The sequence below is a fragment of the Struthio camelus genome, chromosome 18 (genome assembly GCF_040807025.1).
Source record: "Struthio camelus isolate bStrCam1 chromosome 18, bStrCam1.hap1, whole genome shotgun sequence".
Lineage (NCBI taxonomy): Eukaryota > Metazoa > Chordata > Aves > Struthioniformes > Struthionidae > Struthio > Struthio camelus.
Window position 1 is genome coordinate 1,600,449 of NC_090959.1, and position 14,692 is coordinate 1,615,140.

At 51.8% G+C, this 14,692-nt stretch overlaps 2 protein-coding genes across 7 annotated transcripts in view; one reads left to right on the top strand and one right to left on the bottom strand.

Annotated features, from left to right (window-relative positions):
- The first annotated feature begins 717 nt into the window (after positions 1-717).
- Positions 718-9,785, top strand: LOC104146943 (CMP-N-acetylneuraminate-beta-galactosamide-alpha-2,3-sialyltransferase 2-like). 5 transcript variants are annotated; one of them, XM_068912707.1, is made up of 8 exons: positions 718-872; positions 2,067-2,168; positions 2,902-3,044; positions 3,659-3,928; positions 4,916-5,106; positions 6,442-6,487; positions 6,880-6,999; positions 8,249-9,785. In XM_068912707.1, the coding sequence occupies exons 4-8, from the start codon at positions 3,671-3,673 to the stop codon at positions 8,414-8,416; spliced, it is 783 nt and encodes a 260-aa protein (XP_068768808.1). In that variant the 5' UTR covers positions 718-872; positions 2,067-2,168; positions 2,902-3,044; positions 3,659-3,670; the 3' UTR covers positions 8,417-9,785. The 5 variants fall into 5 exon arrangements, with proteins under 5 accessions (XP_068768808.1, XP_068768807.1, XP_068768809.1 ...); XM_068912706.1 differs by lacking the exon at positions 2,902-3,044 and adding an exon at positions 5,643-5,822 and having other exon boundaries at positions 719-872; XM_009679264.2 differs by lacking the exon at positions 718-872 and adding an exon at positions 5,643-5,822 and having other exon boundaries at positions 945-2,168.
- Positions 9,786-11,478: 1,693 nt separating this feature from the next.
- The window catches only part of ERGIC3 (ERGIC and golgi 3), a 28,610-nt gene continuing 25,396 nt past the window's right edge, over positions 11,479-14,692 (bottom strand). For both annotated transcript variants that reach the window (XM_068912704.1, XM_068912703.1), the window contains 2 exons: positions 14,405-14,460; positions 11,479-12,309 (listed from right to left, as the gene is read on the bottom strand). In XM_068912704.1, coding sequence (XP_068768805.1) covers positions 12,230-12,309; positions 14,405-14,460 — 136 coding nt within the window. In that variant the 3' untranslated portion in view covers positions 11,479-12,229. The remainder of the gene's footprint in view (positions 12,310-14,404; positions 14,461-14,692) is intronic.

Below are 14,692 nucleotides of genomic sequence, written 5' to 3' on the forward strand. Positions count from 1 at the left end.
AAAACTGAAGGTCTAGAGAAGGTTTGGGTCAAAAATTAAAGTTGTGTTTTGGCTACGTTTAATCACACAGGTTTGCTTCCATAGAAAGTCAAGGGCCAAAATGGACAAATCAATGCATTTTGGAGTCAGGCATGCTGACCTTGTCCCATGGGCCTCACTGCAGTGCTTTAGGCCTAGGCTGCTTTTAGCTGCTGGGTGACACCATGGTCACTCTCCACAGAGAAAGGACATGGCATCTCCCAGGGCTGCATAGCCACGGGGCTTCTCTACACTGAGGTCTTGGGGTCAGGGCAAGGCCAATCAAGGGAGACGGTGCCTTCAAGGATGGTCCAGGCTCTCCTCAGGATAGGGTGATATTGGCCAGAGAAAGCTCAGCACCCCAAAACACGAGGCCTGGGGCTTACCCGGTGTTTGGCTGTTCCTCAGCTGTCCACAGCTGGCTGGGCACCACCAGCACTGGGTGCCAGCACCCACTGAGGTCCCAGGATGGCACCTGTCCCAAGCCCCACTCCAGATCCTGCAGACACTGTGTGGGGGGGAAGCATCCAGCTGTGATGGGGAACGGCCTGCCCTGCCCCTCAGTGCTGAGAGGCCCTGCTGCGTGGGGGAGCCGGGTCAGGCACTAGGCCCAGCCTGGGGCCGGTGGGAAACGCCAGGGGAGGGACATGAAGCCCTGAGCTGACACCACAGAGTGCGTAGAGGCACAGATTTCCTCCTTATCTCGGGGCAGTACTTCCACTTCTTGCGGAGGCGGTTGCAAGTTTTGTGTAGTGATTAGTGCACAGATGCTGGCGAGGCTGCTGAGCCCTGCCCACCAGGCCTGGGCGGCATCTCTATCGCCCGTCCCTGCTCTGCGGCGCTTCCTCGGAAAGGTGAGGGCCAGAGGGCAGGCTCTGGGGTAGGCCTGCTCTGGGTGAGGGGGGGGGGGACCACAGCACCCTTGGGGCCCATTTCCTGGCTGAGGGAGCCTGGGGAGCTCCCGGCAGTGTCCCTTGGGGCAGCTGCGTGGAGCAGGGCCAGAGCTCCAGTCTCGGACTGCTGGCTGCATCCCCCAGGGCCACATAGCTGCAAAGGGTGGCTCAAGGACTGCAGCACACGACCACCCACGGTGCTTCGGACCCGAGGGCACCTCTGGGTGCATGGTTTGGGCAGGTGCTTCAGCCACTATGAGGATGTGAGTGGCTCCTCCTTCAGTGGCATGGATTCAGCGGGCATGGGTGGCAGGGGTCCTCCTCCTGCACCCACTAGCCATGAGTTGGGGCTGGGGCCGGGGCTGGGCTGCCATCTTAGTGGAGCCTGCAGAGAGCAGAGGGTGAGCCAGGTGTCTGCCTCAGTGCCCCATCCCGCTCTGGGGGCTGTGTCAGTCTAGGGCCACAAGCAGGACACAGGGTAGTTTGTTTACTTCCTATGGCTGGTCCATGCCCCTCCAGAGCCCCTCCAGAACCCTGCTGTGAGCAGCCACCTCTCCCTGGTGACAGGCAGCCGGAAAAAGCTTCATGAAATATTCACTGTGCTGCTCTAGTCCCCTGGCTCTTGGCTTTATGGAGCTCCCGGTGCTGGTTGTGCAGCCACCAGCTGGCTCTTCCCCCTCTCCCTGGGCTGTGGCTTTAATAGCCTCAGAGGTTCTGAAGTGCCTGAAATAGCCTTCTCCCCTTGCCCAGGGGATCTGTGGCTCCTTGCCTGGCAGGCACGACAGACGCATGCTCTTTGCCTCCATTACAGCAAAAGCTTGCAGTTGCTGTTGAAGGGTAAAAGACTGCATGACAGGGATCTGTGGCCACTAGCAAGAAAAATATTGTGAAGCTTCTGGGTTCTGCTTTATACCTTTGCGTCCATGACTGGGTGGGGGTTAAGAGCTGGCCTGCCAGCAAAGCTCTTCCTGTGTGTGTGAGCACAGATCTGCCCACAATTGCATTTCCGCTGTGCTGTTCCCTTCGACAAGAAGCGATGTTATTTCAGTTAGTTTTGAAAGGGCGGGTTTGCAGAGGCCATGTAACCTGCTGCAGCTGGCTAGCACCGGTCAAACTGCTCCTGTCTGCTTTTGCTGACTCTGCTCTTTGCTCCAGCACCGTCTCCGCTTGGACCCTGAGGAGTGGCAGTTTTGGTGTTAGAGTATGCATCTTCTGGGTCAGTTTTGAGGCCAGCTGGTTGGATACTACAGCGAGCAGGTATGTCAGTGCTGCAGAAGGCACAGAAAATGTTTCATGTAGAGAAATGAACCTAAGGCTTATCTGTGGGGCCCGGCATCTGGCCTGCTTTGGCCTCATGCTTCGAGGTGGGTTCAGCTTTGTCCCCAGTTTTACATGGGTCTTGAGAGGAAAGGAGGAGATGAAGGCTGTGGGAAAGACCAAGAGCTCCTATGAAGGCCAGAATGTATTTTCTATCCTTCAGCTTTTCAAATGCAGAGATGAGGCCCAAGGCTGCCGTGGCAGTGAGCTGTCAACTGCTTCTGAACCCAAGGTGGAGGCTGTCCTGCACGGTTCTGCCTTTCGGTCTCTCCTTGGCCCTCTGGAGCCGGGTCCTGTTTCATGGTTCACCTGCAAAAGACAGGCTGAGCACTTTCTAAAGTCTCTGAGACCAAGACAACCCTTTTCCCTCTGACTTCAGCTTTTTATGTGTGTGTGTTTGGGACCGGACGGAAGGCAGGAAGGGCAGTCTTTCACTCTCAAATGCAGATATTTAAGAAAAATGGATGTACCTGCATACACGCACAGAGCTATTGCCCCCCCTCTTGGTTCCTCACCCTGGCAATGATTCATTGTCCTTTAAACTGCAAAACTTCAGGGCTGGTGAGGCGTGCATGGGCCATCGGATGCTGTGGAGCCTGTGAGGCACTCCAGCTGCTGTGGCAGTGGGTAGACAGCTTGGCTTCTGCGCTCAAATGGCACTATGCAATCCTAGGGCGCACGGAGAGGTGGCAGCGTAGTGTGTCATCTGGCAGAGAGAGTGGGGTGGACATCAGACTGGTTTGCTGTTTTGTGGCTGCTGTTCCAGCAAGAAGCTGCAGTTTGGCTCCAGGCTGAAGCAAAGAAACTTAACCACTGGTTTGTAAACTTTTTTGTTTTTTGATTTGCAGCGCCTAAAAGTTTTGCAGCCAGAGAGTGGCTCCTTGTACAGCAGATATTAGCAACTGGCCATACCCTGCCCTAAGCAACTTTGACACTGTCAGATGTAGACCAGGGACTCCCAGGGGCCTACGGACCCTGAATAGCCCAGTGGGGCTGTCTTTGCTGTGTTTTCCATATTGCACCAGCTGCAGAGCATGTCTGGGGTGCGCAGCAAGGACACCCTGCTGCAGGGATTCCTGCAAAAGCCAGCCTCAGAAATGACTCCAGGGATCTGTTTTGGTTTCCCTGCTGTTTTAATGACCAGAACAATAAAGCCATTGAATGATTTTAAAAGGAAAACCTTACTAGGATATTTGAGTTACTTGCCAGTCAGGAGAGCAGTGGGGGCATAGGACTGTGTTGCTGTTTTTTAATTTTTTTGTTAGTGTTTATTTGAGGGCAGAAGGGTGCAACAGGAGCCCAGTGCTGTCACAGACCCATATCCTAGCTGAGTTGCAGGAGTCCAGGCAGGGATGGAGGGAAAGAGGAAGGGGGGGCCTGCTCCTGCCTGCAGTGCCACTGCTACGGTCGCCTGAAATGTCTTGCTACAGGTGGTATGAGGGATGTTGTGCCGGAAGCGTGCTCGGGTGGTCGTGGCCTTGTGCCTCCTGCTCTTTCTATGGCAGTATTTCCGAGCCCCCACGGCTGGCATTGGCCACTTCTTCTGGTCTCCATCTCTCCTTGACGTCCGCCTGCAGCCCCACTGCACTGTCAGCGTCAACAGCTCAGCCTGGTTTAACACCCGCTACGACGCAGCCGTGGGGCCCCTGCTGACGGTGCGAGCCCAGAACCTCTCCTCCGATGTTATTCACTGGTGGCTGGTGAGTTGGGGCATTGTTGAGTGCTTGGGGCTCTTCCCCGCCTCCCAAAATCTGTTTGCAGCATGACAGGCCCAGGCCCAGGTCCAGGCCCAGGGCCAAGGTGAAGTTGGAAGCTCCTATGTGTGGAGAAGAAGAGGGGGAAGAGACCCCCCTCTCCCCCAGGCAGGGTCTGGAGGCTGCCCTGTGTCTCTGTGGGTGGGGGGCAGCCAGAGCTGGCAGGAGAGGAGCTGTGGCCCAAGTATCAGGGACAGAGAAGGGCAGCCACTGGCACAGCCCTCAGTTGTCTCCGACTCTTCCCGCACCTCTCGATAGCTCGCTCGACTCCTGCAGCTGCTCTCAGCTGCTCTGAGCTCCAGGCAGAGCCCCGGGAGGCTGCGGGTCCCTGTGCCTAGTCGCGCGGACGCTCTGTGGGCAGCAATTCACAGCCAGCTGCACCCTTGGCCCCCAGTGCTCCCTCCAGGTGGCCAGGTCCCCGCTCCCCAGATTCACTGACTTGGCCACCACGCGCTCCCCCAGCCCGGCTGGCTCTGGCTGCTGGTGCATGCCGGTGGGGAAGGCTGCCCCTTGCCAGCAAGGAAGTGAAGTGCAGAGACACAGGGAGCTGAGCAGGTCCCAGGGATGCTGAGTGCAGCCTCCAGGGGCTCCCCACCTCCCCGCCTGGCGTCATCTCCATCTGCCCCCTCTAAAAGCTGAGCCAGCTTTGACATTGGATCAGAGGCCTTGCTCAAGGCCTCATCTGGACAAGTTTTGAGCGTCTCTGTGCCCCTCTCCCTCCCCCAGGCTGTACTATCCTCACCATGAAACTCTTTTCCTAAGATCCAAGAAGGCTTTTCATCTGTGTGACTTATGCCTACTGCTGCTCATGCTTTCGCTGTGTCACTGCTCGTGCTTTTGCTGGGCACCTCTGGGATGAGTCAGGCTCTGTCAGCTCTTCCCTAGGAGCCCTGCAGGGCTGATGCCAACCTGTCTCTGCCCTTGCTTTGCTAGAAGCTGCAGAGCTCCCCGAGCGGAGCCCAGCTCCAGGCGACAATTCAGCACCTCTTCGCTGTTCTCCCATCCCCAACCAGCAGCACATGGGATGCATCCCAGTGCAGGACTTGCGCTGTGGTGGGAAATTCGGGGAGGCTGAAAGGATCCCACCATGGGCCACGGATCGACTCCCATGACTGGGTCCTGAGGTGAGTGTACCCCAGGGGGCTTGCGCAGCCCAGCCCTGGGCCCTGCTCTGTCCTCTCTGGAAGCCTGGTAGGCCATGGGCAGCCCCATGAAAGCCCAGAGAAAAACCCCTTGTACTCCTCCCCCCCCCTCCCAGCAGAAGCACAGGGCCCCTGGATTGGGTAATTAATGACACTGCCCCTGCTGTCTGGAGCCCCCCCCCGCCCCCCCCCCCCCCCAGCCCATGCTGGCACTACAGGGGTGCGGAGAGTCCCAGTGCATTGCTCCCTGGGGGACTGCAGCCCTCTGGGTAAATAGGAGAGCCCATGCCCAGGTCCTGTCCTGCTCCTTGCTCCCTTGATGGCCAAGATGAAGCCAAGGCCCCTTGCACACAGCCCAGAGCACACACTGGACCCTCGTGGACCTAGGTCGCCTCCTCTTGCTTGCTAGCCAGGGCAGACCAGTGTTGCTGCCTGGCAAAACCGTGCACCTCAGGACCCAAACTGTCCCACATGGTGTGTGGCTTTGTTCTGGGACGTCCCTTGCCCCCTTCCCCTAGGATGAACAGAGCAAAGACAGCAGGCTTCGAGGTGGACGTCGGCATGAGAACAACCCATCACTTCATGTACCCAGAAAGCGCAATGAATCTCTGGCCTGGTGTCCACCTCGTCCTTGTCCCCTTTAAGCCACTGGACCTGAAGTGGGTGGCCAGCGCCTTTTCCACAGGAGAACTCACACAGTGCGTAGCTTCCCGCCATTGGATGTGGCCTGGGTCTTCTGCAGCAGGTGGGGGGAGCATGTCACTTGTGCCAGAAACACTGGGGAATGATGCAGGGTGTCCCATCTGCCCTGGAGAACCTGGCCCCTCTCCTCAGCTCCACTATTCTGGCTGAAGAAAGGGCTCAGAGCCCTCTGCAGGCAGGCTTGTTGTCTCTGCCTTGTGTTCTGGGGGAAGCCAGCGCCAACCTTTCCTTACAGGGCTCAAGCGTCCTGTGGCAGCATGATTGGGATGGAGGCTGTCCCAGCCATGTGGCCATGGACTTGATGTGGGCCTTCCTAGCTGGCTCCTTGAGGTGGCTGCCTCCCTGGGTGCTGGCAAGGGGTATGGAGGGAGCACAGTGCAGGGCTGGGTCCTCCCTCATATGGTGCTGGAGCCTTTTGGGAGCCAGCCAGGTCATAGACACACTGTTGGGCAGGCCTGGCAGGCTGCGGGGTTGCCAGGCACCCTGGCGCTGGTCATCACAGCAGCCCTCTACAGACTGTGTGCCCCTGAAGGAGAGGTCTCCCAGGGAAGCTGCTGTCCTCCTGAGATGGTGCAGGACAGCCTCTAGCTCACGAATATCCTGTCACTTTTACAGCACATACATGAGAGTCAGACAGTTCATCAAAGCTGACAAAAACAAGGTAAGAACTGGGTGGGCTTCTAGGGAGCACCCCCACCTGCAGCCTGTGGCATGCACCTGGGCCAGCGGGGGTGGGCGCCTGGCTGCCCCATGTGCTGGGGCTGTCAAGGCAGCAGGGAGGAAGGGGCTGCAAAGCAGCATGGCTGTACAATGTGGCACAAAAAAGAGTTTGCAAGGCAGCGCAGGAGCCCACTGGGTAGTGTTGGGGGAGACAAGGGCTCCTTCAGCCAGAGCCGCCTCTGGCAGGCAGCAGCAAGTGGGATGCAGGCAGAGATGGGCGGGGAAGGCTGATGGCCGCTCTGACATCACCTTGCTGGTGGCAGGGGTTGGCCATTCTGTTCGTAGCGCTGTGGCAAACTGATTACTGGGGCTGTGCTCTGCTCCCCTGTTCAGGTGCTGATCCTGAGCCCTGCTTTTCTCAAGTACATTCATGACAACTGGACACAGCGCCACGGGAAGTACCCCTCCACTGGCTTCACCACGCTGCTCTTTGCCTTGCACGCCTGCCAGCAGGTGAGTGTGGCCAGCAGGCCTAGGTGTAGCCCTGAAATGAAGTGGGAGCAGCTCAGCCCCAGTGCTTGGCATGGCTGTGTCACCATCTCACACGGCTCTGTGACCTTACTGGCTCTGAGAGGTGCTACGGGCTCAGCCTCATGTTCTCTGTGGGCACAAAGTGCAGAAGGGACCTTGGGGTGTCTCTAGTCCAGCTCACTGCTCAGACCAGGGCTAACTTCAAGACAGGGTCTTGTGTAGCCAAATTTTGAAAATCCTGCAGGATGGAGAACCTTGTACCTCTCTGGATCCTCAAAGATGGCTACAACATTCATAGGGAAGAGGTTGTTTTTTTGGTCAAAGAACATTTCCTTTGCTGCAATTCTCTGCTGCCTCTCATCCTTTTGCAGCTGTTGGAAGGGCCTGGCGCCAACTTTGGTCTAACTTCTGCTTTGCTACTGTTTGTTGACAGCTCTCAAGTGCTGGGCTGCGCAAACCAGACGCTGCATCCAGCCACAGCCATCCCAGTGCCAAGTGCAGGTCATGGCCTTTGACCTGCTGGCTATGCAGGGTGGCCAGAATGTGGTCAGCCTTGCTGCAAAGGCACACCCAAGGCCTTTGCCGTAGTGGTGCTTCCCTGGCAGTCAGCTCCTAGTCTGCCCCAGCACCTAGGTTGTTCTGGCCCAGCTGCAGGCTCGTGCAGGCAGAAGGCTATGGTTGTGCCTCACACTGGCTGTGCTATAGGAAGCCCATGTGGCCACGACCCTGCTCCTGTTGGCTGTTACCCACAGCCAAATGTTGCTGCTTGGAGTAACAATGCCATTCAAAGAGAAACCTCCTGCTCATACAGCCTGTTGGTGCCACGTGCTGAGCTCTGTACCCCAAGTCTCAGGCCGTGGCAGGAGGTGGCCTCTACCGTAGGCTGTGAGTTGAGCTTTGCCCCATTTCCATGAGTGGGGGGATCCTGCAGGAGGGCTAGGATGTTCCTCCGAGGAGCTACTGCCCCTGCCTGCCTCATTTACCTTGTCTCCTCTGAACTCTGCATCAAACCTGCAGCTTCCTAATGACCAGCTAGGGCTGTGAGCAACGCCATTACCGGTGCGGCACACTCCCAGGCTCATGTGCTTCATGCCAAGAGATGACTTCTCCCACTCTGGCCTCTGTAGACCGGAAGCTGCACGAAGATTTGGTAAAGGGCAAGCACTGGCCTGTATGCTCTTGGGAGGATGGAGTGCTCATTTAGCAACTGTTCTTGTTGATGTGTGTGCAGGTCTCTGTGTTTGGCTTTGGAGCAGACACCAAAGGGAACTGGCATCACTACTGGGAAGAAAACCGCTACTCTGGAGCCTTCCGCAGGACAAAGGTCCACGATGCTGATGTTGAATTCAGCATCATCAAGAGACTGGCAGCTGAAGGCAGGATTTTTTTCTACGAATGACATATTTCCAAGAAAGGGAGGCCAGGGTGTTAGCACAAGAACTGGCAGACACCTGCACGTGCTGACAGCTGCATCAGCTCTTTACCTTGCTTCTCCCACCAGCGCTGCTGCATGCCAGTAGCCCTCAGGCCTCAACTTCCACTGGTTTGTTCCTGCCACCTTCCCAGCTTGCCGCTTCGGGGCTGATTGTGCTGGTCCCACCAGCTCGGTACTGCAGACAGAGAGGAGCATGAGCTGTTGCAGCAGCTTAGTTTAGCCTAGGATATGTTTGCTATAGTTCCTGCTTCTTCACCAAAGACGACACCAAGAGTAAGGAGCTGAGGCGAACCCCCGGCTTCTGGAGTCCTAAAATTGGATGAGTTACAACCCAGTGGCCATGAGCGTAACTGCGGACACATTCAAGTAGATGGGAGAGTTATGCTACGCCTGAGCTAGTTGTTGTTGCAGAGGGAAAAGTGCACAGAAAGAAGGGCACAAACTCAAACTCGGGGGCTCCGGCCCTGGGCTGGGTGGGAAGGGTAGGGGGGGGGTGACAGGCCTCCCGCGGCACAGGGTACGCCGTCTTTGGCCAGAAACGGTGGGCACGGCCGGCCCGTGCAGGGATGCAGCTAGGCAGGAAGGGGAGCCGAGGGCCCTGCCTCTCGCCTGCCGGGAGGGAGCGGGGGCAGGATGGCGTCTGTGAGCTGCTGCACGTGGTCCTGGCATGGCTGCAGTGTGCGTGCGTGCGTGGGCGGGCTGGGGTGTGCCAGGAGAGGATGGAGAAATCGCTGCCCTCTCTGACCCACGTAGCAGATGACTGCTCTGAATTAGATGAGATGAGAGCACATTGGCAATGCCCATACCCGAGCTCTGCAAACCAGCCCCCAGCCCTTGGCACCACTGCCAGCAGTAGCGGTTGCCTGCCACCTCTTGCTTATACAACACCAGCGTGTGGCTGGTTTCCAGCCACACACTACAACTGCCACAGCTGTGTTGGGTCCGTCCACGTGGGCATCCACTCAGGTCTAGCCACCGGCTCCTCGGGAGAGCCAGGGGCAAGCGCAAAAAGAGCGCAAGAGCAGGTCCCTGACTGTGTGCATGGCAACAAATTACTTCCTTCATGGCGTTTGTTCAGACACAGCTGTCTGTGAAGAAACCAGTTTCTACCCACTGGTGACGTTTGGGGAAGTTTCATGTTGGTTCGTCAGGCAGGTGGAGGGAAGGGCATCTTCCGTTGCTGGTTTTTATTTATAACTAGGGAAGTATTTTTAAATGATATTACAGAAGAGTAAGAAAGGCATAGTCAAGCGTGCAGAAATCAGATGGCAGAAATAAATACTGTTGAAGAGATCTTACGCTGAATAAACTTTGAAACCATGTGTGAATCTAACTATTGTTAACATTTGTTTTATTCATTTTTTGAACTCTCACTGCCTTGAAAAGACAGTGCAGCTGATCTCAGACCTGTCCCATACAAAGACATTCCAGACCATGGAGCCCAAATTTCCAAAAGGAGGTTTTTCCCTCCAGAGCAAAGCAGGTTCATGAGATGCCATCCTGACGTGGAACAGAAAGGGGCAAGGACCGGCCTTCTCTGGCAACGTCACTTTGAGGTCACGCACACCTCCCCACACCTACTGCTTGTGAAAGGTATTTTGCTGATGCATTAGAAAGTGCCCTCTTCCTTTTGCAAGCAGCCTGCAAAGCTCCAGAGCGTAAGCAGCACAACCAGATTCTTTCCAAACAGCTCTTCAGATGTGTTCTGAAAAACCTGCCAAACACAGAACTACCCCGACTACTGTGGTACCGTCCTCTCCTTGGGACGGCAGGACCATGGCAGCAGTTTGCCGTTTCCTACTTTAAACTGCAAATATGAACATCCTTGAACCAGACTGAGCTTTTCACGGCTACGTCACATTAGCCGCTTTGTCTTTCAGTCAGTCTGTTAAAATCACCAGGTCTCTTTCTTGCTTATAAGCTCCCACCTTGAAAGAAAAATCCATATTACTCCCTGCATGAATTACTAAATTTCACCTGATTTCTACCTTTCCAGGTAGAATCTACATTTCTGTACAAGGTTTCTGTTTCCCCTTTAAGGCCCCTTCAGCACTTTATACCGAAAACACTGAGTAAGATTAATCTGCCCTTTCTCTGCTCTGAGAATCTCCTTTCCAAGCAGCCAGTCGTCATTTCCTTTTTATCCAGTTTCCCATACAATTCTTGTGCTTACCCTTTCATCTTTGCTATCTTTTCTCACAGTGCTGAGCAGAGTTCAGCATGATGCTCGCTGATGCTCTTCTGAGGTCTGACAAGTAATTACACTCTTTTTTATTCTTTACAGTTTAATTATAAAGCTGTAAGCTCTGCTGAGTGACAAAGGGGCTAGAGCTGTTCAGATCACTTTTTGCTCCTGATAATAAATATAGATACTATACACTCTCTTTCCTCAAACCAGACCAGTCAAGATCACCTGGCCGATTTATACATTTGGAACAAGAGTATTTAATTTTTTTTACAAACCCATTTTTTTCTGCATTCTAGGATAGTGGTAAGTCAGTCTCCTTACACACACCTCAAATTGCTTCTCTCTCTGTTTGAAAAACTTCTATACTCAGTGTTTTGAAGGTAAATTCAACTAATTAAGCAAATACTACTTTCAAATTAATTATATTTATTCTTAAAGTTTTAAAACAGCTTCCTCTCTGCATCATTTGATCCTGTGCCTGCTCTTCACTGTTGGACCAAATTGGTTCAATGGCTTGGACTAAGTTTAGAGCAAATACAAGAACCTCAGCTAATCCAGAGCTGAGTTTTCACAGCAATGAGTCTGTTTTACCTCAGAATGAGGCAGGGATTCACAACAGGTTTTTTTGCTCGTTATTTACAAATTTCTCGAAATTTAATGTCATCTGCCAGCCCCAGCACTAAGCATTTTACTCACTTGTGTAGATCATTAAAAAGAAAAAAAACATCTCCAGCATCATGATGTCTACATACTTTGCCACATTATAGGAATTTTCTGATTCAATACCAATTTAGTACCAGGACTGGTTCAAATAAATTAACTTAATTGTTCTTCTAAATGCTTTATCAAAACCCACAGAGGTTTAACTTTATTACAAAATATAAACACAGGGGAAGTGAAAAACACAATCCAATTTAAAAATTAATTAAAACTGCAAACAGTGTTTTTTTTTTTTTTTTTACTGAAACATCAACTTGCATCTTTCATAAAAGGAGCAGTTGGGAGCAGCCAGAGAACACTGCAGTGCCCCATAGTGTTGTAAGCACATCTTGTGTGCCAGCTCTCACCACGTTGCGCAGCCCAGTCGAAAGGAAAGCGTGAGGGATTCAGCACATTTTCACAGAGATCCGGCATACAAGCATCAGCGCATTCAGAAACACTTTTAACAACAACAACAAAAAAGGAGGATAGATGGCGTTGCCAGAAAATTTATTTCATGGCAACTTCAATCCGCTCCAGGTTTCGTGACAATATAGTACCTTACTCCTGGAGACAAACACATTGCAGTATCTCCAGCAGCTCTTTTGGGAGGCAAATTTGATGAACATGGACAGACACAAAAGGGTTTATACAGTAGGGCCTGCACAGTCAGATGAGATGGCTAACGCATCTTTACAGCAGCAAGGTTCAAGCAGTTCCATCCACAAATTAATGCCAAACAAAGAATGATGAGACAGTAACGTCAGAGTGGTTGGGGCCATCCAGTAATTCCAAACCTCTTCTCTTGCGCAAACACAAGATCGCATGTATTTTGAAAAAATCTGTTTAGCTCTCCTTAGAGTTTTTTGTGCAGTGAGGTCATTGTTTACTTATGTTGTCTTCCCAAGCTCAATTTTTTTCTGGATAGCACGTGCTGAGTGATAAATCAAGGAGTCAATGAATCCTGCAACTAAAAGAAGAAAATAGAGGAATCAATGCAGACGTTCCCCAAAGAGAGAACAGCTCCAGGAAAAGAAAACACAAATCCTTCCGTCAGCGGAAAAAGAGGAAACAGCTGCGGCTGCTCAGGAATGAAGGTCCTCATCTCATTAGGAGAGGGAAAATCCAGTTTGCAGGAGCAGACGGGGCCATGCTTCTCCACAGAAAGATCTCTCTTACAGTGGTAAAGACGGGACTAGCTAAGCCGCATGCGCTTACTGATGAGTGAGAAGACTTTGGAGAGGAAGTTCAGTCTGGGAAGTGTATGCTGTTTCATTGCTCTAACATAGCCTGTCAAGGCAATGTTCCCCACTTCACGATCATTTCACAGTTACCTTAAAAGTGAGCCAGTCTACGCAATAAAGGCATACTGCCCTTTACGGATGCTCTTTAAGGGAGACTGCAATGTGTACCAACCAAGAACACAAAACATAAAACAAAGTGATGCCTTTAAGTTCTTTATGCAGTATTTCCCTCAAATCTCTGCAGCCAGTGCACTGAAAGAGTATATTAATTCACGGCTTGCTTGGGACCAAGAAAAAGCTCAGAATGGGTTTACTGCACCACAAAACTCCAGATATTCTCCAGTTACTCTCCAGATAACCCTGCTTCCATCAAGACAGCTTTCACAGGAAAAGCTCTTGCTTGCCTAGCTCCCTCTTTTTTACCTGAGGGAACACAGAAAGTGAAGACATTTTTAATGCCTTTATGAGGCTTCTGGGTGTTTTTTTTTCTTTTATTCAGCACTTCTAATCTAGGGAACAAGGAAGTGGTTTCTTGACCCTACACAGAGACAGACATCTTGATACTGCTTAAGCTCAGAGAGTAGCAGCTAAGAATTGATTCTTCTTTCTATTACTGAAGAATACGTAATTTTTGGTCATGCTATCTGGGGTCTTTCAGTTAACTCCCCAGATGACTGTGGTTTGTGGTTGTTTTGCCTTGAAAACATTTCTACTTGGGGGAAGAGTCTGATGGCTGTCACACAAAAACTGTTACACAGCTGATTTGATCTGTCCCCTAAAATTCAGAAAGTCTAAACATGACGTATGGCAGAAAACACTATGAATTGGGTGTCATTGCTTGAGGATGCTTGCCTTTGGCATAAAAATAATGTTTAAAAGCCTTTCCCTGAGTCAAAAATTAAGAAATTAATATGATCAAATGTATCACAGACAGAAATCCTGTTTAACAAACAGTTCTTCAATATCAGGTAAATTGAGGGCTGTGATCCTTAGGAGATGGGAAAGCCTTGCTAATATAGGTATTATGTGATACAGGCATAGGCATTAGATATAGGTATTATGTGATACACTGACTGGCCTTTTACAGAGCTTCCGGGGTCCGACAAGGTCTGCTAACTAGATCTCAAGGCTGGCCGTTCACAACCCTGTGAACATCTCCGACCACGCTTCAGAGCGCCCTGGGTTATTAGCTGGAGTACAAGGCTAGTCTAAGGCTGGGCTCTGCAACATGCACGCAGTTAAGTGCACGCTAATCTGCTACTGCAGAAATCAGTGTTGGGAGTAAGGTCCAGAGACTCAAATGGCTCTGCAGGGGTCAGTCTCCCCTTATGTGACCCAGGCTAATTTGGAGGGCTACATTTAGTCCCTGCAGAGCACTCAATGGAGCTTCTGAATCCAGGAACACAGTTTGAGACCTCTTAGCTGGCTCTGCCCGTGGCAGCTTGGGTTCACAGATTTTATCAGCTTAGGTTCCACACGAAAGCAACTATCTGCTTGCAGACCCAATCTCGCCAAGAAACAGTACAGCGGCATTCACATGGATATGAAAGATCGCATTATTTGAAAACAAAACATCTTGTAGGGCATCAAAAAGAAATGCTGCGATAGGTCTACTTTTGTTGTGTCTTGAAAGTCTGCTGTGCTAACAGAGTTCTGATGCTTCGCCCATAGCTCTGCAGAACGTGCCATACCCCTTCCTGACGGTGCAAACCATCTTGCCCCAGAAAATATGGGCTTCTCACCAACCACGCAGACTCAAGGAACAGTAAGAGGACAAATGTTTGCACTTTAGAGAGAAAAAAAGATTTAAAGGTGCAATACCTGTAAATATGCCTCCAACAATAGCACAAACCCCTGTGAGAAAGTGTGTAAAGGGCCTAGAATGAGGAAAAGAATTGGAACGTGAGCTCAGATATCAAAAAGGCAGGTAAGTAAGAATCAGCTAATACAAACTAATTCATAATTATAAAAATATTAATTATACTACATAAATATACAGCATATAAATATCAGTAACTTACAATTAACAGATTTAACTGTTATTAAATAACTCCTATTAGGAACAGGACGGAGTCCATGTCTTTCCCATGCATATTTTTACTGAGGAAC

Bases quoted from the DNA above. Each gene is read 5' to 3' on its own strand.
- LOC104146943 (XM_068912706.1), top strand. From the start codon at position 3,671: ATGTTGTGCCGGAAGCGTGCTCGGGTGGTCGTGGCCTTGTGCCTCCTG. The intron at 3,929-4,915 runs GTGAGTTGGGGC...TTGCTTTGCTAG, and splicing joins ATGTTATTCACTGGTGGCTG to AAGCTGCAGAGCTCCCCGAG. The intron at 7,000-8,248 runs GTGAGTGTGGCC...ATGTGTGTGCAG, and splicing joins CCTTGCACGCCTGCCAGCAG to GTCTCTGTGTTTGGCTTTGG.